Raw genomic sequence first — 25,274 nt, forward strand, 5'->3', positions numbered from 1 at the left:
GGCCACCTCCTACAGATTCACCCCGTAAATTGCAGCCTCCTGTCCTCCCCTATAATCAATCTCCTTCCTGCCGATATTTTTCTTGCCTTTTTAACCTAAAAGCCCATCTTCACTCCCAGCTCGCAGACGCTGCTGAAATCGCTCGCCTTTCGCTTTTAACTTCTCGTCTTTCACAGACTTCAGTTCCCCACCTTACTTTCCCTGTTACCCGCTCTCAATCTAATCCTGCTCCTCCCCCATCCTCCGGAGAAGCTGAGGCTGCGAGCGAAGATCCTGCACCCCCCACATTTGCCACACACTCCTGCGCTCTCCAGCTGGGGCCCATCCCCGGGCCCTCCTCTCCCTTCACTCTTTAATTTCTCTGCCATCATGTTAAAGCCTCAGCTGCCACAACAGACCTCCCAGCCCCAGCAGCCGGCCCCCACGCAACAGGCTGTGGCTCGCAGGCCTCCGGGCGGCTGCGGCTCCCACGGCCGTCTCCCCCTGCTTGGGGCCCTAAGTCACTGCTGAGAGCCGGTTCCGCCTAGCCAAGAGCATCTTGGCCGCCGCCGCAGCAGCAGCAGCATCAGGAGCGGCAGGGGGCAGTGGTTATCGACAGCGTCAGGGGACAGAGCACCGAATGTCCCTGCTCATCTTCTTCCTCGTTCTCCTGAGCCCAGTGCCTGCTACGGGACAGATCCAGCAGACTCCGGTGCTGCCAGCCAGCCTTCCACCACCCTTACTCCCCCTCCCCCCTGCCAATTTGCTTCCTGTTCGGCCTCCCCTTCCCCCAGCCCAGGACTGGACCTCTGTGAAACCACCTCAACAGTACTAATTCCGGAAGATGGGACCCTCTCGCTGCCTGTGGCCTTCCGTGAGCTCCCTCCCACGGACTCCCTCAATTCCCTTGCAGAGGTACTTCTTCAAAACCACAGAGGCCTCGACCTCCTTTTCCTCAAGGGGGGGTGGGCTCTGTGCTGCTCTTAAAGAGGAATGTTGCTTCTATGTCAGTAAAACAGGCTTAGCACAAAAGAGCCTTGACAAAGTTTCCAAGGCCCTGGAGGAACGCCAGCAAGCCAGAGAGAAACAGGAGTCCTGGTATCAGAACTGGTTCTCCTCCTGCCCCTGGCTCACCACCCTCTTGCCCAGCCTTCTGGGACCCTTTGTGGGCATTATTCTCCTCCTCTCCTTTGGTCCTTGGGCCCTTAACCGCCTTTCCAGTTTTGTTAAAGCACAGGTGGATGCAGCTATCAACCCTGTTCAGGTCCATTATCATCGCTTGGACACCGAAGACCCCCCAGCTGACTTTACACCCAGGACTTCCTCCAACCCTGGGCCAATCTCGTTTGGCCGCCCCCTCAATTTCAGGGCCCTGGACAAAAAGGAGTGGCTAGGAGGCCGCTGGCTGGCAGGGCTCCGCAAAGACACCACTTAGTGGCTCCTCCCTAAAATCTCCCCTCATTCTACTGTACAGTCGGGTTTTCTAATACAGGCTGGTGTCCACATAGATGGAGACTATGCCCTTATTATTCATGCCTTCTTGCCATTAAGGTCAGGTAGCCTCCTTAGGCTTGGCTGACAGCCTTTAAGCCCTAATTCTCATCATGTTCGGGGTGCGAGACAAAGCACTGCACAGGAGGTACATTGCCTGCTGTTAATGGCCTCCTGGGGAGCATGTCTGATTGCATGTGGGTTGAGACCCAATGTCCCACCTCCAGCCAAAAGGTGTCGGTCGGATCCAGAGCCAGGCTGGGGCCGAGCACTCAGTTAAGCTCTGAGCATATCAGTGGCCATATAGGGGCCGATCACAGGGTTGACAGCCCTGCGTATATCAGTGCCCTCTGGAGATCAGACCTCTACTCTCACCCGTTTCGTCAAACATGGGCAAAATACAGAGAGCTGCGAAGTACCATGCCCTGACTTGGCACTGGTTTCCGCCTTCCGCCATCCCGACGGCGAGCGCTCTCCGGGTTGAGACCTTGATTGGCAAGAGACTAGACTATGTTAATTGGCAATTGCCCACCCGTCACTGTATTAGTTAGAGTAGGGGGAGATGTCAGGAGCCATAGGACCTTGCCTGACCTGCCCCAGTGGCTGAGAGGCCCTGCTGGCTGAAAGCCACAGCTGTCTACATACTTGAGATAATTATTCTGCCTGGCTACCACAAAGATCCAGCCTGATCTTGAGAAAGAGAACATTCGGTGTATCGAGACTTCTGTATAGTCGCCCCACTCCACACCTGCTGTCCTTGGACCTGGCCCAGAAGATTTTGTAACTTTCCACTGCATTCCTTCTTACCCCCGCCCTTTCAGAAGCTTATTATAAATTTGGATACCCCCTTATAATAAACGGCCCTCGATAAGCAAAGTTTTTCCTGGGCTCGTGCCTTTCTCTCGCCCTATTCTTTATTCACAGGTCGCGACCCTCCTCGCCACTCCATGAATAACTGAACCCGTGGGTCGGGAACACTAGAGAATTATGACTAATACAGTATTCATAGACAGTCTGAACTACAAGAAAACCTACAGCAAAACAAACTGACAAATAAAACCTTATATAATGTCTTACTTTCATGGTCATCAGAAAATTTTGCCTATACAAAACAAAAATAAAAACAGAAAACAAAAACAAACACTATTTTACTGAGGGCATAGGATTCATGGTAAAATTCTGGTAATGAGCTCCAGTGGTGGTCGTTGGAAGGCTGAAAAGCAGAATGCCTTAACCAACATAAATTTTTCATATTCCTGATTAGGCACACGTGGTAATACTTTTTACCAGATTTTTTGTTTGTTGTTGTTGTTGTTGTTGTTGTTGTTGTTGTTGTTGTTATTGTAATCATCAGTCTGGTAGGATACAGAACAGACACGAATCACCACTAATCTAAACATTATTTTCATTTCAAAAGTGAATCCTATTCAAAACTGCTTTGATCATGGAGGATTCAGAGCAACTGCTCTTCAAATAGTTGTGCAAAGCAGAAAAGAATGTGAAACTATTAAAAAGAAAACCACAAGAGTAAAAATTAATTTATAGTGGCTTTATGGAACATTGCACATAACTTCAGTTTGGAAGTCTACGTTAATAAAGTAGGATTTTTACACATTTTCTAGGATGAGAGTACAGAGACATTTTGTCACTACCACAGACTTACAGCACTCCACACAGCGAGAACTAGTAATTGAGTCTTGTTTTTCCATTTATCTTCACTAAACACAAGCATTTCTGGATATTGAAAACAAATTTTAATGGGCTCACAGTTTATACAGGAAAAAATCAATGTTATTCAAGAGTCAAGTATAAGGTTTAAAATGCAACTAATACATTTATAACTATAGTATAAACATTAAAATAAAATTTTAAAATAATATACTAGAAATTTTTTATGGTGGTGATATTTTTTTGGCCTTCATATTAACTAAATATTGATCTCAACTCTAAGCCACCTGGAATTTGGTCCAAATGGAAAGCTAATGCGCTTCCAACTTTTAATTCCAAGGTCTTCATCATAAAGTCTATGGAAGTGACGACTAGATGAATGATAAAATGGAGAAATGGAAAACTCTCAATTTTTCTCTCACTTAATTTTAGACAAGACAAGCATTTAAGATTATATCTAAGAAATTATAAACTATTTTATATAGTGATTGCATATTAAGAAATTCTTAGCTTATAGACAGAAAAGTTCTAAGCAAATGATTGTAATGGTAATTAAAACCAATATGCAGATGCTGTAAGTACTGAAAACTTGACTTATAAATTGGGTATTGAGTAAATTTCAATGTTATGTAAAACTATGCAGAAGTGGAGATGGGGAATATTCAAAAGTAGAGTCTACGAAATGTTTTCTTCAGATGTTCTTACAGTTCAAAAATACTTTTATCTTTTCAAGTACCATCTTTTGTAGTAAAGATTAAGGAGAAATATCTTTAATGTTTATACTCAGAATGAAAAAATATCTTTTAAGAATCTTACCTATATTTGCCTTTAGGATATGAGGTCAGGTGTAACAGAAAAGGAACCATCCAAAACCATACACAACTAAGTTGTTTTAAATTATTTGATGCAATAGAAAGTTATCAAGAATCAGAGGTGCCTGCATATGAAGAATAAAAGCCTCCATAGACAAAAGTCATTGCTAATTTCCATTATGAAAGTTAGTACAATGGAATTATAAATAAACCTGAGAAACAATGTTAAAAAAACAACAACTAAAAAGGTGGCTCAGTCAGTTGTATATGCAGCAGACCCTAAGTTCTGATCTCCAACACTCACATAAAAAGCCAGTGAAGGCATAGCTGAATACTATAATTACAGCTCAGCTAAGTAATAGATTGGTATAAAGGCATCAATTACTTTCCCATTCTAAAAGTTGCGCAGTAGGAAGGTAACTAACCTGGAAAACAAACCTAGCTAAATCTCTAACTCCAAGGTCTTAAAAATACAATGTAGAACAATTAAGAAAGACACCTGATGTCAACCTCTGTGGTCACATGCACGTGCGCGCGCGCGCGCGCACACACACACACACACACACACACACACACACACACACACACACACAGAGAGACACACCAAATCATTCTCTTTAGACAGAAAATTCATCAAGTTATTACTCAATCTTAAGAGAATTTTTCTTAAAACTCAATAGAAAAGCAACTATAAACAACGAAGAAAAAGAACAGTAAGATGTACATATTGTACAAATAAAGACTGGTATTTAGTTTAACCCAAGGCTGAAGTTCCTGGGTCCTATTTTACAAAGTCTTTTCTCCTTTTAAATAGGAGGTAGATTTTTGGATGAGAAAGTACTAAATAAAGATCTGAATTTTTTTTTCAGTTTGATGAGAAAAATTCACTTATTAAGTATAATTGGAGAAAGTACCTAATTTGTCTTCCTATCATTGTAACAAAGGTGTAAACAGGAAAATATCAATAGAATTAAGGCATCAATTATTTTCCCATTCTGCAAGTTACACAGGAGGGGGGGATTATTAACAGGAATGATAAAGCTGTACTTGTATTTGGTAACACAAAGAGAAGCTTACAAATGATACATCTCATTAGTTTAAGCAGATGGATCAAAATTAAAGGCTGAATCACCAACTTTTAATTTCCCAGTAGCCAAGAAGAGCTTGAAGTCTTGCAGAGTAGGAATGTTGAAAATCAACAGGAAAAGGTTTTCTCCATCTGTCAGCACACATGCCTGAGTGGAACACAACTGCCTCCTACTGTTGTCAATGCTTTTAAGGCAAAGTTACACATAAAATCTATTAAGTACATGAATGAACATGTATAGAAGACTGCAATATTGAAAATCATCAAATATAGCAAGGACAGGGAATGTCAGCATGGCTTCTGATCATGGGACTTCTCTATTCTAATTTACTCCAAATGTAAAAATTTAAGAGAAAAATGTTAATTATTTAGCAGGAAAGCCTCTTTATTGTTGAGAATCATTGATCTTAAAAACAACAATGACGACAACGACAAAACAAAAAAACCAAACCTCAGTTTCAGTCTGAATATTGACCTGAAAATAACTGCTCTAATAAAATAAAATTAAAGTATTGAGAGAAAGCAAACCAACAGACATTCTCACAGGAAGGAAACAAATCAAGTCAGATGTATTCACTGAAGCGGTTTTTGTTTGGTACTATTATTTTAAACTAGGAAACTAGGAAGCATGAGGTAGATCCAGGAAACTTTAATTAGTTATCTCAGAGTAGAAAAGACAGGCTTACATATTTATTACTATTACATACTACTTGGTAAGTTACACTGAAAGGGAAAAAATAAAATTAAACTTAACATGTTTCCTTACCAATAAAGAAAGGCACATCTATCAAATATATAGCTGACTGTTCAATGATGACATGCTTATGTGCAGTTAGATCTGTCAGAATTCCAGAAGCAAATCTTACAATCTAGATAGCTAACTAGCGCTGATCCATAAGTCAAAATCCATAAATCTATAATTTATTATGGTTATATGAACAATAAAATTTTTTGGTAGAAAGTCTCTTGGGGGTGGGGGGAGAGCACTTACAGTTAGACTTTCCAATCAGCAGAAGTGGGAAGAAGATTATAATTAAAGATTTAATGTGTTTGTTTGCTTTTTTAGAGAACTAAAAATGGTTGAACTACATATTCTTCATTTTCACAGACAGATGTATATAAGCTCATGACTTTAAAATTGTCATTTGGAACTTAATACAAAGAAAGTTGGAGACAACAGAGAAACTAACTTCAACTTTAACCAAAAGTGAAAAACACAATTCAACAACTTTACTGTACTGAGCTTCTCTGCTGACCTTCTGAAAGCACAGATAAAATAATGCATACTTAAGGTATCTCTTAAGGAAGAAAGAACCTTCGAAGACTAAAAGACCCTGGAAGAAATTCTTTTACAAGTCACAGTACCAGAGAGACTAAAATGACAAACCAAGCATTGTAATGAAATCAACCAAGAATTGCCAAACTTGTTAAAAATTGCTTACTCCAGCTTCCAAAAAACCCAACCCAACCAAAGCAAAACCAAAACCAACCAACGGAAAAAACAATAACAACAAACAAAAAACAAAAAACAAAAAATACCCCAAAATTTGCCTTCTAAATACTCAGAGTGCAACTATCAGTGCTAGCCACAATGCAGTGGCATTCAGCTGAATGCTATCACTTCTCATGCTAAATCACAGATTAGTTTACAAACACAAGAATTAAACAGACAAATCCTTTAAAAAGATGAACACAAAGAGAGATTTGCTTTGGACACTTTCTCCATAGGTATTCATATAGTATAGCAAACACAAAGAAGTGAAAAGAATGGAGCTTTCCAGTTAAGTTACGAAAGAACATTCAGCTGTATTATGACTAGTTTAATGTAAGAACCTACAGTCATCACAGAGGAATGTTTATAATATAAAAGAACTGGCTTAGACTTTGTAATACTACCAACAGAAACAGCTTCATTGTCTGAAAGAGGAAAAAAAAATCTATTCTGGTTATAATTTTCAGATGCCATGTGAATCTACTTAGACTTTTAATTTGACATGTGCCTAAATACTTGCATTTTGTTACAAGGAAAAATGAATCTCATACATTTTAAACATCTTTAAACTGTCATATAGCTAATGAAGGACAGCACCATCATTGAGATACATGAATTTCTCTTGATAACATGACACATTGTTTGCTATTATACTATTTATCTATGTCACAGCTGCATGAGATAGAATAATACTAATGAAATGCAACTCAAGGAGAAAGATTTCTTTTCATCTCACAGCTCAAAGGAATACAGTTCACAATGCCACTAAAGGTATGGCTGTAGGATTAATTTGGTTCATTCATGTTATCAACCAAGAAACAGAGAAAGGAGAAGGGCTATAGCTTTCTGGCTTTCTCCTTTCTCCCACTTTTGATTCAGACAACCTTAGCCCATGGAATGGTTCCTCCCACATTTGGGATAGATCTTCCCACCATAGTTTAAACATCTCTGCAGTCACACTCAGACATTCCTAGATGTGTGAATCCAGGTGATTCTAAATATATCAGTTTGACTATAAAAGTAATTGCCACAGCTATTAAGCTAATTAGCTCAACACTTAATTATTCAATTATTAATGATTTCATCATTGCTGTGTTGTAAATGTTTTCAGCTTTTTATTATTAAGGATGGGGCTTACTTAGTTATTATATTTTTGTTTATTTTATTGCTGCTTTCCTGCTTAAATTTTGCTTAGTTCATTCCCTAAAACAGAATCAGAACAATTTTGCCACATTTTCTGTTCTTGCTTAGACCCTGTATTTTCCAAGTAAATAGAAACATTTTGTAGTCACAACAGACCTGAAAGATTAAAAGATCCAGAAGCTTAAAAACTAATGAAATTTCTTCTGAATGATGTTGACAATGTAATTTGGTATAGGTTATAGTTCATGTGAATTTACTAGAATATGAGCCTGTCCTCAGGAACTTTTTCTTTGAGAAAGAACTAAAGCAGTGAGTGAATTTACACTGGAAAAAAAAAAAAAAAAAAAAAAGAAAAAAAAAAAAGAAACGTAGCGGCAATGAGACCTCATCTGTATATCAGTAGGCTCAATGTCATTGTGCAGTTTAAATTCTGATTTCCTGTCTAAATGTTGTGTAAACTCTCTGCTCCCCCAATTGTCCCTCTGTTAGGTCGATAAAGCAGGGAACGAGTTAGAGGGAGAAGCAGCGGGTTCAGCCACAGCTACAAGTCCAAGTAAGATGAAGAAGAAGGAGCTGGAGCCCAGGAAAGCTAAGACAAAATAACAGACCAAAACTGCTTCAAGACTGTGTTGTCAAGCCTTGTACTATTAAAAGAGTCTCAATTATTTGTGCCATACCTGGGTTAAGAAATAAAGTAAGAGAAACAAAACCAGTTTTATAAAAAAAACCCTTTTACTCACATCTCCAAAAATTATCTATGCTTTGTAAAACATGATTCGTAAGGAGACACCTTAGACCCTACTAGTGTGTGAGAACTATGCGAAAACAAAAAAATTTCCTAGATTCCTCCAAAGAACAACACTTACTTAAAATTTTATCGAACAATAGAAAGGATAAAGGTTACTTTTCCTAAGACTGTATTTTATTTTTCAAAAAATACTTTGAATTAGTGATCATATTACAAATTAGCACTAATAATTATATCTGAAGAACAAGCATAAACAGTATAATAGCTATAATCCTGGAAAAATGACCGGCTTACAGCCAATGCCCATAAAACGGCTGTAGTACTGGCAATAAAAACCTTACTTATATCACTTAGACAACTACATATGTTTTATATGCATGTTTATATACAGGCATATGTATTTATGAGTGAGGTATCCACCTCACAAATAAAGAATGTGCAAACATTGTACTATTTGAACTCTACAAAATGATCGGTTCCAGTGAGAAGCACTCCTGTGTTCTATAATAATATGGCAAGTGCAATCAGCCTCACTGCATACTAATCTGTGAATTCCTTATAAAGAGTTCTGTATCATGGGTATAACAAATTGCTTATAAATCATATTTTTAACAATAACACCTCTCAAGAAATCCCTTCCAACTTCTATGAATACGTAAAGCATTTCCATCTTAGCCTTTTTCATTAAACAATACAGTAAAAAAATTATTTACAGAGTTTATCATGTATTTGATATGGTAAGAAATCTAGAGAAAATTTAAAGCGTGTGGGAAGATTTCCATAGGTTATATGCAATTACAAAGCTATTTTAAATGAAAGCCTTAAAAGCCTCTTGATTCCAACTATCTTCAGGGTAAGTGTGTAAAAACAGATCTGTGAGAATGTCAATGAGTGACAATACCAATTATCTAGCCAGTAAGTGCTAACTATGATAGAAAAAATTTATTTAATTCGAGGGTAACAGAATGTTTTAACACTATCTCTTTTGCTGTGATAAAAGCCTCTAAACAAAAGTAACTTGGGAGGGAAGGGTGTATCTGGGTTATGCTTCCAGGTCACAATCCATCATTGAGTAAAATCAAGGCAGGAACTATGGCAGAAACTATAGTGGAAGACTGCTCACTCTCTGGTTTGCTCATTAGATCATGTACATTGTCTATTTCACAATGATATATTTATATTTCTACTTCTATTATTTAAAACAATATTTAAGCATTTTATTTAGAATGGGATCTACAATACATTGAAGGTTCTCCTGCATACATATATATGTAAAAACAACTAATGAAAAAATAAGGCAACTAATTAGAAAAAAGGAAGGAGGGATTTATATGAGGGGCTGGGGGAAAGAAAGGAAAGACAGATATGTTGTAATTACATTATAATTTCACCAACAGAAATGTATATGCAGATTTTGAAATCATAGAAGGCTATAAGTTGAGCCATTAAAATATTTTTGAGAAATTATTAAAGCATTTCTTTCTTGCATATTCATTGGTTTAGTTTGGTTTGGTTTGGTTTTTGCTTGATTTGGGTTTTTCGAGACAGGGTTTCTCTGTGTAACCTTGGCTGTCCTGGATTTGCTTTGTTGACCAGGCTCGCCTCAAACTCAGAGATCCGCCTACCTCTGCCTCCTTGAATGCTGGGATTACAGGAGTGTGCCACCGTGCCCAGCTCATTGAACACTCTTAAAAATGATTTTTAGTTGTCGAATAAAGTACCAGCCACTGAATAGATATGGTGAACCTCTTAAAAAAGTAAAAATCCAAGATGGTCAGAAAAAATCAGCTCACAGGTCACAAAAGGAAGTACTGCCAAATAAATAAATAAATAAATAAATAAATAAATAAATAAATAGAGCTCCTTCTGTAAAATCACCCTGCTGGGTATGGGTGTGCACACCTGAAATCCGAACACACAGAACATTACGTTTGAGGCCAGCCAGGACTAACAGAGAAATATGCTTCTTAAATCAAACAAAATAAAAATAAATTACCCCCAAAAAAACAATAAAAAGAGATAGTGGTTAATTTTTATATAAAAACAACACTAACACTCAATTATTTTTCTTAAAAAAATTTTAGGACGATGTGGATGTTAATAAAAACAAGTCTGCTTAACTCTCTTTTTCTTTTTCCCTAGGCCAGGGCTGGATCTCAGTGTGTCAAGTGCACTGGTCATGTGGTCTATGAATGAACCATACCCCAGACCCAACTTCTGAACTTTGAAGCACAATTAAACAATACAAAGTTTACTTACTATATTTCAAATATACTTCGTGAAAATAGTAGCAATTACATCATTAAAAGAACTTAACAATATATAAAAAATATGAATTAGAATTTAGTTTTGAGGTTTGTGCTTTTTTTAAAAGATTAAAAGAAACAGAAATATAAAGGCCAAACTTTTTCTTGAATATTTACTAAAATGGAAAACACACAGAGAAACCTCATTTCAGAAAAAAAAAAATTAAAGCAAACAAAGAAAAAAAAATCAACTCTCTTGATTGACTGACTACCCATTTATGTAAGAGAGACAACTGACCATGACCTATCAATATTAGGATATGGATATCACGTAAGAATATTTACATGACTCATACAGTTACCCATTAGACTAAAAACAAATACGAAATAAAACTCAGAATTCAGCAAAACTTAAGTGAATATTGAAAACTATAGTTTTTCAGTAAGCATTTTAATAGAAACAATATAATAAGCTCAATGTACCTGGTGTCCAGCCTTTACTTGTTTCAAAACACTTTCATAGCATACTTCATCCATGTTACTCATCTGCTGCATCTTAAAGATTTTAAAACATGAAAATTACAAAATTAGACAATAGAAAATTTTCAAATTCCAAGTGAAACTTTGTCAACTACAAAAAGCATTCAGACTAAGTTAGACCACAGAAGCAACAAATTAAATATAAGTACCTAACATAGAACAAACAGATATATAAAGCCAGAATACAAATAAAGTTCCTCAACCATAGTTTCAGAGTACAAAGAATATTAAGTTTTAAAAGTTAGTGTCTTTGTGGGTAATATGCCAGCTAGCTATAGATATGATAGAATACATTATAACTACTTTTCCTATAAAAAGAAAAAACAAAAACTTGTTCTGGCTACTTTTTTCCTATCTCATTCCATGAAAAATGCAGGTTCATATATATGTGAAAATGAGAGAACACAGGATGAATGTCAAAGAATAACCTAAGGAAAGAAGTTAATTCACTGTTTAAATTGAATCAATGGTGTAAACACTTTAAACTTTAAAACATGCAAAACATATGACAATAATCATCTTCGAAGTAGGATGAGATGATCACATAATATATATTTCACCAGTGATTTGAAAGCAAATCTATCTTTTTCTATCTTCAATTCACTGCAAATCAGGAATACCATCTTACCATTTCTCATATTCTTAAAAGATAACAACTGGATTATATCTTGAATTTTTCAGTGAAATTTCTAGTAACTGGTTATAAGACACCTTAAAACCCTGGTGAAATCTTCACACCAACTGTTTATTTCAAATTAATGTAAAACTAAAAACTTCTAATAATATAAAATATATAAATCTGTAACTATATCAAACATAATTTACTATTCACATTATGGTATGTAAATTCCTTTAATGGCCAAATTTTTAAACTTTCAAAAATATACCATTTCTTCACTCAACATTTTTTGGTAAGTATAATGCTAGCATAATGCTATAGAAAACACTGGATTAGCTTTAAGTGATTTACCAAATTGCATGATGCACTGAAAGAAAGATTAAAGGTGGCTTACATGTATTTGAAATATTTTTAATACATCTCTGTGACAGTTATCTGCTTTAATTTAATTTGTAAATCTATAAAAAAAAAAACTAGAGGTGGATCCAAGATGGCGGCGAGCAGTGTGGACCGCGTTTGGAGGCTCCAGTGAACAATTCAGGGAATTGCACAGATTTCTGAGCCAGGAACACCGAGGTCCGCACATCACGGCAGCGGGAGTGCTCCACGGTTCGGAGGGACCAGGGTGCGGAGGACCTGCGTGCCCCTGCACACGGGAGGAGCGTGGTTTTTCTCTGATCGGAGCGGCAGCGGTAGAGGCGGCAGCACCAGCGGCACCAGCAGCGGCGGCTGAGGTTTGCAGCTCATAGCCTTCCGGTGGAGGCGATTGGTGTGGTGGCTGGTGGGAATTGCTGCGGGAGAGGGGACTCGGGGCAGGATTTGGGTCGTGTGGAGCCTTTGGACCCAGATTGGACTCGGCGGACAGTTCGGCCCCAGAGTCCCGGGTATTGGCCCGGCCTAGCAAACAATTCTGCCTGAGGCACTAACTCAGCGTGGCCATAGCTCCCCTGCTGTGGCGCAGGCTTAGTTGAGCACGCTGCTCCACACTAGGCACTACCTCAGCTCAGCGGCAGCTCCCCTGCGGTGACACAGTCTGGGCGGAGCACTTGTCCCACCACTGGCGCTAACTCAGAGCAGCTGCAGTTCTCCTGCTGTGGCGCAGGCTTGGTGACGTGCTCGGTTCCATCCTAGGCACCACCTCAGCTCAGCGGCAGCTCCCCTGCGGGGACACAGTCCGGGCGGAGCACTTGTCCCACCACTGGCACTAACTCAGAGCAGCCGCAGTTCTCCTGCTGTGGCGCAGGCTTGGTGACGTGCTCGGTTCCATCCTAGGCACCACCTCAGCTCAGCGGCAGCTCCCCTGCGGGGACACAGTGCGGGCGGAGCACTTGTTCCACCACTGGCGCTAACTCAGAGCAGCCGCAGTTCTCCTGCTGTGGCGCAGGCTTGGTGACGTGCTCGGTTCCATCCTAGGCAGCACCTCAGCTCAGCGGCAGCTCCCCTGCGGTGACACAGTCTGGGCGGAGCACTTGGTTTCACCACAGGCGCTCAGAGCAGCCGCAGTTCTCCTGATGTGGCGCAGGCTTGGTGACGTGCTCGGTTCCATCCTAGGCACCACCTCAGCTCAGCGGCAGCTCCCCTGCGGGGACACAGTGCGGGCGGAGCACTTGTTCCACCACTGGCGCTAACTCAGAGCAGCCACAGTTCTCCTGCTGTGGCGCAGGCTTGGTGACGTGCTCGGTTCCATCCTAGGCATCACCTCAGCTCAGCGGCAGCTCCCCTGCGGGGACACAGTCCGGGCGGAGCACTTGTCCCACCACTGGCGCTAACTCAGAGCAGCCGCAGTTCTCCTGCTGTGGCGCAGGCTTGGTGACGTGCTCGGTTCCATCCTAGGCACCACCTCAGCTCAGCGGCAGCTCCCCTGCGGGGACACAGTCCGGGCGGAGCACTTGTTCCACCACTGGCGATAACTCAGAGCAGCCGCAGTTCTCCTGCTGTGGCGCAGGCTTGGTGACGTGCTCGGTTCCATCCTAGGCACCACCTCAGCTCAGCGGCAGCTCCCCTGCGGGGACACAGTGCGGGCGGAGCACTTGTTCCACCACTGGCGCTAATTCAGAGCACCCGCAGTTCTCCTGCTGTGGCGCAGGCTTGGTGACGTGCTCGGTTCCATCCTAGGCACCACCTCAACTCAGCGGCAGCTCCCCTGCGGGGACACAGTGCGGGCGGAGCACTTGTTCCACCACTGGCGCTAACTCAGAGCAGCCGCAGTTCTCCTGCTGTGGCACAGGCTGGACAGAGCTCTCGGTTCCACCAGCTCTAAGACTCTGGTTGGACACAGTGTACAGTTTGAATCCAGAATTCCTGGCTGAGATTGGTGGTCAGTTCGGGCCCTGAGTCAATAACTGACCACAGCACGCACTTTGGGCCAAAAGGCCCTAGTGGAGCTTGGTGCGTAGTCCCAGCCCAAAAATTCTGGCTGGGCCCTGTGTGCATTTTGGGCCCAAAATCCCTAGCTGAGCTTGGCAGACGGTTCTGGCCCTGAGAATCTAGCTGAGTTCTGCCCGTGGTTCGGTCCCAGTGCTCCTGACTGGACTTGGCAGGGAACACAGAAGGCTGTGGATACCTTGGCCTGACCCAACGCTCATTCAGAGACCCAGAACAATTGCAGGATCCACAGCAGAGAGGGACTGAGGATCACTGGCTGTGAGAGACCAGAATAACAGGGCTAACCTCCTAACTTCCACACCAGTGAAGCTTTGAGCTCGCAGCCTAGGGAAATCGTAAGAAAACAAGTGAATCTATCATCAGACACCCTCCATTCAACTCTGGAAGCTACCCAACAAAAACAAAGACGGCAAGATGTCTAAAGGACAACGAAAAAGCATACGCAAAAAACCCCAAAACAACATGGCGTCTCCAGTTTCCAGCTATCCCAAAGAAAACCACCCAGAGAACTCAAATACATCGGAAATACAAGAAAATGACCTCAAATCCTTAGTAATGAGGATGATAATGGAGGAAACAAATAAAATTCGTAATCAAATGCAGGAAGACGCAGACAAACAGGTGAGAGACATAAAAGAAGCACATAGAGTGGAACTGGAAAAATTGCAGGAAAATGCAAACAACCAGATGAAAGAAATAACTAAAACGGTTCAAGCTCTGAAGACCTATAAAGAGGCAATGGAAGAAACTCAGGAATATACAAAAAATCAGATGAAAGAAATCAAAAAATCAGTTCAAGATCTGAAAATGAAAATGGATTCAATGATAAACACACAGACAGAAGAAAAACGAGAACGTGAGACCTCAGAGAAGAAGGCGAGCAACACAGAGGTGAGCTTTTCTAACAGAATCCAAGAGATGGAAGAACGAATCTCAGGGCTAGAAGATACAATCACAGATATTGAATCAACCATTAAAGAAAATGCCAAATCTGGAAAACTCCTGACACAAAACATCCAAGAAATTAAGGACACCATGAAAAGAAGAAATCTGAGGATAATAGGCATTGAAGAAAGAGAAGACATCAGACTCCAGGGCCCAGAAACTATTCTCAACAAAATCATAGAAGAAAATTTCCCCAATCTAAAGAAAGAGATGCCTATAAACATACAAGAGGCCTACAGAACACCAAATAGAATTGACCAGAAAAGAAAAACTGCCCGCCACATAATAATCAAAACACAAAACATGCAGAACAAAGAAAAAATATTAAAAGCTGCAAGGGAAAAGGGCCAAATAACATTTAATGGTAAACCTATCAGAATTACACCTGACTTCTCAGCAGAGACCATAAAAGCCAGAAGGGCCTGGACAGAGATCCTGCAAACCCTAAGAGAACACAGATGCCAGGCCAGACTACTTTACCCAGCAAAATTATCAATAACCATTGATGGAGAAAACAAAATATTCCACGACAAAAACAAATTCAAACAGTACCTATCCACAAACCCAGCTTTACAGAAGGTACTAGAAGGAAAACTCCATCCCAAAGGGTCAAGCTACAACCAAAACTACCCAGGAAATAGATAACTATCCCATGGCAAAAACACAACTACACAAACGCTCGACTGGAAACAACATCAAAATTAAGACTCTTAACAGTCACTGGTCATTAATATCTCTCAACATCAATGGCCTCAATTCTCCAATAAAAAGACACAGACTAACCGAATGGGTACATAAACAAGACCCAACATTCTTCTGCATCCAAGAAACACATCTCACCCATAATGAAAGGCATTACCTCAGGGTAAAAGGTTGGAAAAAAATATTCCAAGCAAATGGTCACAAGAAGCAAGCAGGGGTAGCCATTTTAGTATCGAACAAAATAGACTTTCAACCAAAATTAATCAAAAGGGATGAGGAAGGACACTTCATACTCATCAAAGGTAAAGTCAACAAAGATGACATCACAATTCTGAACATCTATGCTCCCAATACAAGGGCACCCACATATGTAAAAGATCTCCTAAAAAAGCTTAAACCACACATCGATCCCCACACAATAATAGTGGGAGACTTCAACACCCCACTCTCACTGAAGGATAAGTCATTGAAACAGAAACTAAGCCGAGAAATAACATCATTAACCAATGCCATGGGTCAAATGGATCTAACAGATATCTATAGAACCTTTCACCCAAACAAGAAAGAATACACCTTCTTCTCTGCACCCCATGGAACCTTCTCCAAAATTGATCACATCGTAGGTCACAAAGCAAGCCTCAACAGATACAAGAGGATTGAAATAATACCTTGTATCCTATCAGATCACCATGCTCTTAGGCTGCAATTCAACAACAACAGAAATAACAAAAAGCCTACACGTTTGTGGAAACTAAACAACTCTCTGCTAAATGACACCTGGGTCAGGGAAGAAATAAAGAAAGAAATCAAGGAGTTTCTGAAATTCAATGAAAATGAAGAAACAACATACCCAAATTTGTGGGATACATTGAAAGCAGTGCTAAGAGGAAAATTCATAGCACTAAGTGCCTTTAAAAAGAAATTGGAAACATCGCACATAAGCATCTTAACAACACAACTGGAAGCCCTAGAAAAAAAAGAAGCAGAAACACCCAAGAGGAGTAGACGCCTGGAAATTATCAAACTCAGGGCTGAAATTAACAAATTAGAAACTAAGAAAACAGTCCAAAGAATCAACAAAACCAAAAGCTGGTTCTTTGAGAAAATCAACAAGATAGACAGACCATTAGCCAAACTAACTAAAAGGCAGAGAGACAGTATTGAAATGAACAAAATCAGAAATGAAAAGGGAGACATAACAACAGACACTGAAGAAATTCAAAGAATCATAAGATCCTACTTTGAAGGCATATACGCCACAAAATTTGAAAATCTAAGGGAAATGGACGATTTTCTTGATCAAGTTCACTTGCCAAAGTTGAGTGAAGAACAGATAAACAAGTTAAATAGTCCCATTTCCCCTACAGAAATAGAAGCAATCATCGATGGTCTCCCAACCAAAAAAAGCCCAGGGCCAGATGGTTTCAGTGCAGAATTCTACCAGACCTTTAAGGGCGAGCTAATACCGATACTCTTCAAGCTACTCCAAAAGATAGAAATGGATGGAAAATTACCAAATTCATTCTATGAGGCCATAGTCTCATTGATACCTAAACCTCACAAAGACTCAACAAAGAAAGAGAATTTCAGACCAATTTCTCTTATGAACATAGATGCAAAAATACTAAATAAAATACTTGCAAAACGAATACAGGAGCACATCAAAGATATCATTCATCATGACCAAGTAGGCTTCATTCCAGGCATGCAGGGATGGTTTAATATACGGAAATCCATCAATGTAATCCATCATATAAACAAACTGAAAATAAAAAACCACATGATTATCTCCTTGGATGCAGAGAAAGCATTTGATAAAATTCAACACCCATTCATGTTTAAAGTTTTAGAGAGATCGGGGATACAAGGCACTTTCCTCAACATAATAAAGGCTATATACAGCAAGCCAATAGCCAAAATCAAAGTAAATGGTGAGATACTCAAGGAAATTCCTCTCAAATCAGGAACAAGGCAAGGCTGCCCACTCTCTCCATATCTCTTCAATATAGTACTCGAAGTTCTAGCCAGAGCAATAAGACAACAAAAGGAGATCAAGGGTATCCAAATGGGAAAGGAGGAAGTCAAATTATCCCTCTTTGCAGATGATATGATAGTGTACATAAGTGACCCTCAAAACTCCACCAGAGAACTCCTAAAGCTGATAAACACCTTCAGCAAATTGGCTGGATACAAAATTAACTCAAAAAAGTCTGTAGCCTTCCTATACACAAATGACAAGCTTACAGAGGAAGAAATTAGGAAAACCACACCCTTCACATTAGCCACAAGCAATATAAAATATCTAGGAGTTACCCTAACTAAGCAAGTGAAGGACTTGTATGAAAAAAATTTCAAAACTCTGAAGAAAGAGATTGAAGATGACCTGAGAAGATGGCGTGATCTTCCTTGCTCATGGATCGGGAGAATTAACATAGTAAAAATGGCCATCCTACCAAAAGCAATCTACAGATTCAATGCAATCCCTATCAAAATAACTACACAATTTTTTAAAGACATTGAAAGTTCAATTCTGAACTTCATATGGAAAAACAAAAAACCCAGAATAGCTAAAACAATCTTGTACAATAAAAGATGCTCCGGAGGAATCTCCATACCTGATCTCAAACTGTACTATAAAGCAATAGTACTTAAAACAGCATGGTACTGGCACAGCAACAGGCTGGTTGATCAGTGGAATCGAATCGAAGACCCAGATATGAATCCACACACATATGGTCACTTGATTTTTGACAAAGAAGCCAAATCCATTCAATGGAAAAAGGATAGCATCTTCAACAAATGGTGCTGGTCTAACTGGAGGTCTATGTGTAAAAAAATGAAACTGGACCCATATTTGTCACCTTGCACAAAACTCAAATCCAAGTGGATTAAAGACCTCAACATAAAACCAGAGACACTAAGCCACTTAGAAGAAAAAGTGGGAAAGAGCCTGGAACATATTGGCACAGGAGACAACTTCCTGAACAGAACACCAACGGCCCAGGCCTTAATGTCAACCATTAATAAATGGGACCTCATGAGGCTGAGAAGCTTCTGTAAGGCAGGAGACACTGTCAAGAGAACAAAGCGACAGCCTATAGATTGGAAAAAAATCTTCACCAACCCTACATCTGACAAAGGTCTAATATCCAATATATATAAAGAACTCAGGAAATTAAACACCACCAAACCGAATAACCCAATTGTGAAATGGGGCTTGGAACTAAACAGAGAATTCTCAACAGAGGAGTATCAAATGGCTGAGAAACACTCAAAGAAATGCTCAACCTCCTTAGTCATCAGGGAAATGCAAATCAAAACAACTCTGAGATTCCATCTTACACCCATCAGAATGGCTAAATCAAAAACTCAAGCGACACCACATGCTGGCGAGGATGTGGGGAGAGAGGAACACTCCTTCATTGCTGGTGGGAATGCAAACTAGTACAGCGACTTTGGAAATCTATCTGGTGCTATCTCAGAAAAATGGGAATAGGGTTTCCTCAAGACCCAGCTATTCCACTCCTTGGAATACACCCAGAAGATGCTCCAGCACACAAGAAAATTTGCTCAACCATGTTCAGAGCAGCCTTATTCATAATAGCCAGAACATGGAAACAGCCTAAGTGTCCCTCAGTAGAAGTGTGGATAAAGAAACTGTGGTACATATACACTATGGAGTACTACTCAGCTATTAAAAACAAGGAATTCCCGAAATTTGTGGATAAATGGATTGAGCTAGAAATGATCATAATGAGTGAGTTAACCCAGAAGCAGAAAGAATCAAATGGTATATACTCACTTATATCTGTATACTAGCCCAAGGGGCATGTCCCACGAAAGCCTTCACTTTCCAGGAATCTGGGACAGAGGCGAAACCATCCTATTGGGACTCTAAATGAGAGACGCATGGGAGAATAGCAAAATAAAAGGATACAGAGGGTCCTAGAAATCTACAAGTAGAACAATATGATAGGCAGATTTGGGCCCAGGGGTCCCGCTCAAACTAAGGCACCAGCCAAGGACAATACAGGAGGTAAACTTTAAACCCCTTCCCAGATCTAGCCAATGGTCAGAATATTCTCCACAGTTGAGTGGAGAGTGTGATACGACTTTCTCACATACTCTGGTGCCTCACATTTGACCATGTCCCCTGGAGGGGGAGACCTGGTGGCACTCAGAGGAAGGACAGCAAGTAGCCAAGAAGAGACTTGATACCCTATGAGACTATATAGTGGGACGTAATCCCCCTCAGGAACAGTCATAGGGGAGGGGAAAAATGGGAAAATGGGGGGGGGGAGGAATGGGAGGATACAAGGGATGGGATAAACATTGAGATGTAACAAGAATAAATTAATAAAAAAAAAAAAATAAGTTCCTTGTTAAAAAAAAAAAAAAAAAAAAAAAAAAAAACTAGAAAAATATTTACGTGCATGTTAGTGACATACTGAAATAAACTAAATAATAAACTATATATTTGAGAAATGATAGGAAAATAACGAGTATTAATAGTACCCCAAATCATTTGAAGCAAATGATGAAAGCTAAATATGTACATCACAATTATTACCGTATCATAAAGCTACACTTTTTTCCCATAAATATAAAAAGAAGCCATAAAATTAGAGAGGTAGCTCACTAGTATTTTCTTTGCCATCTATATATTGGTGTGCAAGCTATCATGTTTGTGCATGTATATTTTGTGGATATGCATACAGAAGTCAGAGGTTAACACTAGTTGTCTTCTTAGATTACTGTCCACTGTATATACCTAGGCAGGGTCTCTCTCTTGAATCCAGAGCTCAACCATGTGGCTAGTCTACCTAGCCAGCTTGTAGTAGCCTTAGTCTCTGCCTCCTAAGTGACGGGATTATAGGCAGGAGACCAGGTTGACCTGGCATTTATGTAGTTGCTGGACTGTAGCTTGCAGCAAGCCCTTTATCCACTGACCCATAGGTCCAGCCATAATGCCTCTTTCACAACATGAAGCTTCTGCACAGTATCTGTTGCAATAACAATGACTGAGTATTAGAGTCAGAGAGATGGTTTAGTGGTTAAGACCATAAGCAATTGGTTCTCAGCATACATATCAGCAACACTGTAACTTCAACTCCAGGATGATATGACAACTCTGGCACCATCACGCACCAGAATTCACATGCATATAGTTAAATATTTTAAAAAAACAGTTTACCGAGCCTTCATCCAACATCTTAATAGTTATGAGGCAAAATTGGCTGTTTTACTAATAAACTTGTCCTTTAAAATCTAATATAATTAGTGAAAGGTCAAATTTGGCCTAACATAATAAAATTTCAATTTGTTCTCTTTTAGAAAAGAGGTAAGAAAGACTGTGAATATTCCCCTGAAACTATTTCTTCTATGGAGGAATTTGAGTTAAAAAAATAATTAAGTAAAGTTTTACTTATCTTATTATAAAACTATAATAAGAATACCAACAGTATAAATGCATATGGCAGCACCATTAAAGGAACAACTATTTTTAAAGTACTATATAGAATGTTAGAAAAAGTACTTATATACACAATGAATATGATAATTAAAACATATTTTCTTAAGCACAACTCTCCCTTATTGGATGCTACCATGAATTACTTTTCAATTGCATATAAAAGCCTTATTTCTTATTTTAAGTAAACATTATATCAAAACATACATTACTGATTTAGAGTTTTAATTATTGTATAATGCCCTTCAACTAAATCAAAATAACTTTTTGAAACTTTTAACAGCTAAAAATAGAAAATACATGTTGAGAATATTGTGAGCTACCACAGAACTTTCCTGTCGGAGCACTTCTACTACCAACACTGAGAAGTGTGCCTGACTTCATTTGAAACCATACTTGTATGCTTATGAAAGTGGTGCCTCGTAGTATTTAATCTCAATAAAAAGTATTTCTTTTAAAAGTATAACTATCAAAGTGAACTCTTACCTTATTTGCACTTTTAATTCCTAAAAATGTCTGTCCAAGAGGTACAGGTCGAAAACGGCCATCAAAGTAGAAAAGTCCAATGTAGGGGTTAACATGCAAAAATGTAGCAACATCAAGGTAGTTGGGTAAGGTTGCAGATAATCCTAGAATTCTTATCATACTCTGTGTGGATTCAACCTGTATGAGTAATTTCAATGGAAAGTTATTTAATTAAATAAGATTTATATATATTAACCAAAAGAACTGCTGCATATCCCATGAATACGAGCTACTAAAATCTATAGTGCAGTAAATGGATATGAGGTAGATATCAACAGAAGGTCTTACCATTTAAAACTAGAGATAACAGTTGTAGGCCGTGGCTATATAAATCAGTGATTTACTTGCCTAGTAACCCCCTGTCACACACACTGTATTCTTTATTTACTATCATTAAAACTCATGGAATTAACTTTAAATAAGTGTAAGAGCTTTATAACAATGATATACATTTAATAAATTATAAAAATTTGGGCTGTAAACTTAGCTCCCGGGTAGATGGCTGGACTAATATACACCAGGCCGTGGGTTTGATCCTTATTATTGTCTAAAAAAATAAAACACCCCGAACTTTAAAAAAAGAAAAAAGGTCAAATTCTGATTATGTGTGAAACAACAACAAAAAACCCAAAGGATGATCAAAAACTTCCACATACTTGTTAATTAACATGTTACTTTGTTGCTATGATACCATATATAAAAGTAAGACTGATAAGTTTGTTCAGTCTTGGAGGTACACCGAAATAAGCAAAGCAGGCCATTTTGGATACCTTCATAGTTCTAGAATCATCCACCCACCTATTCTGTGTGATGGCATAATCCATGGTAATTATGTGATGCAGTACTGAGGACCACACAGACCTACACTTATAGCGACTACTTGAAGCACAAATGTGAGGATCAAAATCAGATGGAATTGGGTGAAAATTGTTGCACACACATACAAGGAAAGAAGTATCATACATGAATCTAATTTCATTAAAGAAATATTATATAAAACAGCAAAAACAAACATCAAATTTTCACCTTGATTAAAGAATTTCAAACAATTTAAAGCAATCACAAAGAGGCATGAATAATGTACTCTTTGCTAAATAGTACAAAAATCATGTTATGCAGATTCCTCTTTATCATTAGCCCAGAAAGTATAGAGTTAGCTTTCCTGGGAAGCGGGGTGAGCACAGCAGAAGGCTGGAGCAGTGATGATAATAGAACCTACAGCTTTTTATAGCAAACTTTTATGATTACTATCTAATAAAGTTTAAATTTGAAGTCAGTCTCCATTGATAAAAAGTTAAGAATTAGTTTAATGTTGCTAAGTGAAACAATTTATAATTTCTTACATATTTATCTTATTTCCCATCATTTACAGTGTGCTGTGAATGCAGCCCCTAATCATGCATTCAATTTCTGACTATGAACACCAGTGACACTGAATTGGAATAGCGACCTGCACTACTCACATTATCAGGAGTCTTGGTTAAGTATGATGTGAAATACTACCATCTACTGGAAACATCTGGTAATCACAGGCACAAACAGTAATGAGCTTTTTAATTCGAATTATTTTTTTTAATTTCATTTCTTTTATTTATTTTTTTAATTAATTTATTCTTGTTACATCTCAATGTTTATCCCATCCCTTGTATCCTCCCATTCCTCCCCCCCCCATTTTCCCATTATTCCCCTCCCCTATGACTGTTCCTGAGGGGGATTACCTCCCCCTGTATATTCTCATAGGGTATCAAGTCTCTTCTTGGCTACCTGCTGTCCTTCCTCTGAGTGCCACCAGGTCTCCCCCTCCAGAGGACATGGTCAAATATGAGGCACCAGAGTACGTGAGAAAGTCATATCACACTCTCCACAGTACAAGAACATCAGTACTTTGGCAATATATGAGAATCAAAGATACATTTATATCAAGGAGATTAAAAATTTAGTGAGAAATACAGAAAATGAAAAGATGAAGTATAGCTAGTTTTATGATTTTTTTGCTTTTTTTTAATTTTTATTAATTTATTCTTGTTACAATGGTATCCCATCCCTTGTATCCTCCCACTCTTCCCTCCCTCCCATTTTCCCCTTATTCCCCTGGGAGAATAGCAAAGTAGAAGGATCCAGAGGGTCCTAGAAACCTACAAGTAGAACATTATGATAGGCAGATTTGGGCCCAGGGGTCCCGCTCAAACTAAGGCATCAGCCAAGGACAATACAGGTGGTAAACTTTAAACCCCTTCCCAGATCTAGCCAATGGTCAGAATATTCTCCACAGTTGAGTGGAGAGTGGGGTATGGCTTTCACACGAACTCTGGTGCCTCACAGTTTTATGATTATTAAGCATTAGTAAATACTAAAATTGTTCAAGTATAAACAGAAGGAACACAATATATAATTTACTCTTCGTACAGCAGTATTAAAAAACCTCCCCTTTATTTTAGACAGCTCTGTTTTGTATGTAGGAAGCAGAGTGATGACTTTAATTATAAAAGTAGTATGTAACAGATTTTAAAAAGTATTTTTAACCAATGTTTGCACACGGTAACCAAGAGTAAAGTCACTTTATAACTGTCATTTTGAAGCCTTAACTGCACAAACATTCCACCTCAAGTAAGTTTAGTTATAAATAGAATATAGAGTCAATGTGCTATAAAGATAAAAGTTTCAAGCGGTTGGAACCCAGAGTAGCTGACAGATTTGTAGAAATTAAAGATGACCAGAATAATTTTTAATATCTATCCAAGAAATCTGTTTTCTTTAGGAGTACAAGGGAATAAAGTGTGGGAAACAATTGAAAACTGGTAACATTATGAAGATGACAATGGAGGGTGGAATACATTCTATATTGGTATGTTCTCTGAAATGAATTATATGTAGTATAACCGCATACATGATGCAGTATACACAGCCATAAGAAAAAGTGGTAGCGATTCCACACGGTATGGGAAGCTGAAGTCAGGCTAGTTCAGTCTCCCTATTCTGAACATATGACCACAAATGTGTAGATTGATATTTACTTGGCCTCTAAAACTCTACAATTGCAAGAAAGCCCTTATTTGTGGGATGCTTTTAGCTTGATGGAGTGGACTCTTAATGTGGCTCATCGCAAATAAATGTGGACTGTACATATTTACAAACCATGGCTCCCTGAAAAAGTAACCAACTCTTTAATATGAAAGCATAAAAGTTAAAAAAAAAACAAAAAACTAGGATCAAAGTCACTCTCTTTGACGGAAAAGATGTCCTGAAAACTTCTTTTTAAACTCGTAGCTATAAATTTGGGGCAGAAACAGGGGTTCCAGGAAGAGAAGTTTTAGAGAAAGTAGCAGCAATTACAGACTCTGTGTGTGTATGTGTGTGTGTGTGTGTGTGTGTGTGTGTGTGTGTGTACACACATGCATGTCTGAAGCTATTCTGAAATTGTA

At 39.0% G+C, this 25,274-nt stretch overlaps 1 protein-coding gene across 1 annotated transcript in view; it reads right to left on the reverse strand.

The window, feature by feature from the left end:
* Positions 1-25,274, reverse strand: part of Ascc3 (activating signal cointegrator 1 complex subunit 3) — a 282,919-nt gene that overhangs the window by 176,972 nt on the left and 80,673 nt on the right. The window contains 2 exon segments of the mRNA XM_051164237.1: positions 11,150-11,221; positions 21,814-21,990. Coding sequence (XP_051020194.1) covers positions 11,150-11,221; positions 21,814-21,990 — 249 coding nt within the window.

The sequence above is a fragment of the Acomys russatus genome, chromosome 21 (assembly GCF_903995435.1).
Source record: "Acomys russatus chromosome 21, mAcoRus1.1, whole genome shotgun sequence".
In the NCBI taxonomy this organism is placed as follows: domain Eukaryota; kingdom Metazoa; phylum Chordata; class Mammalia; order Rodentia; family Muridae; genus Acomys; species Acomys russatus.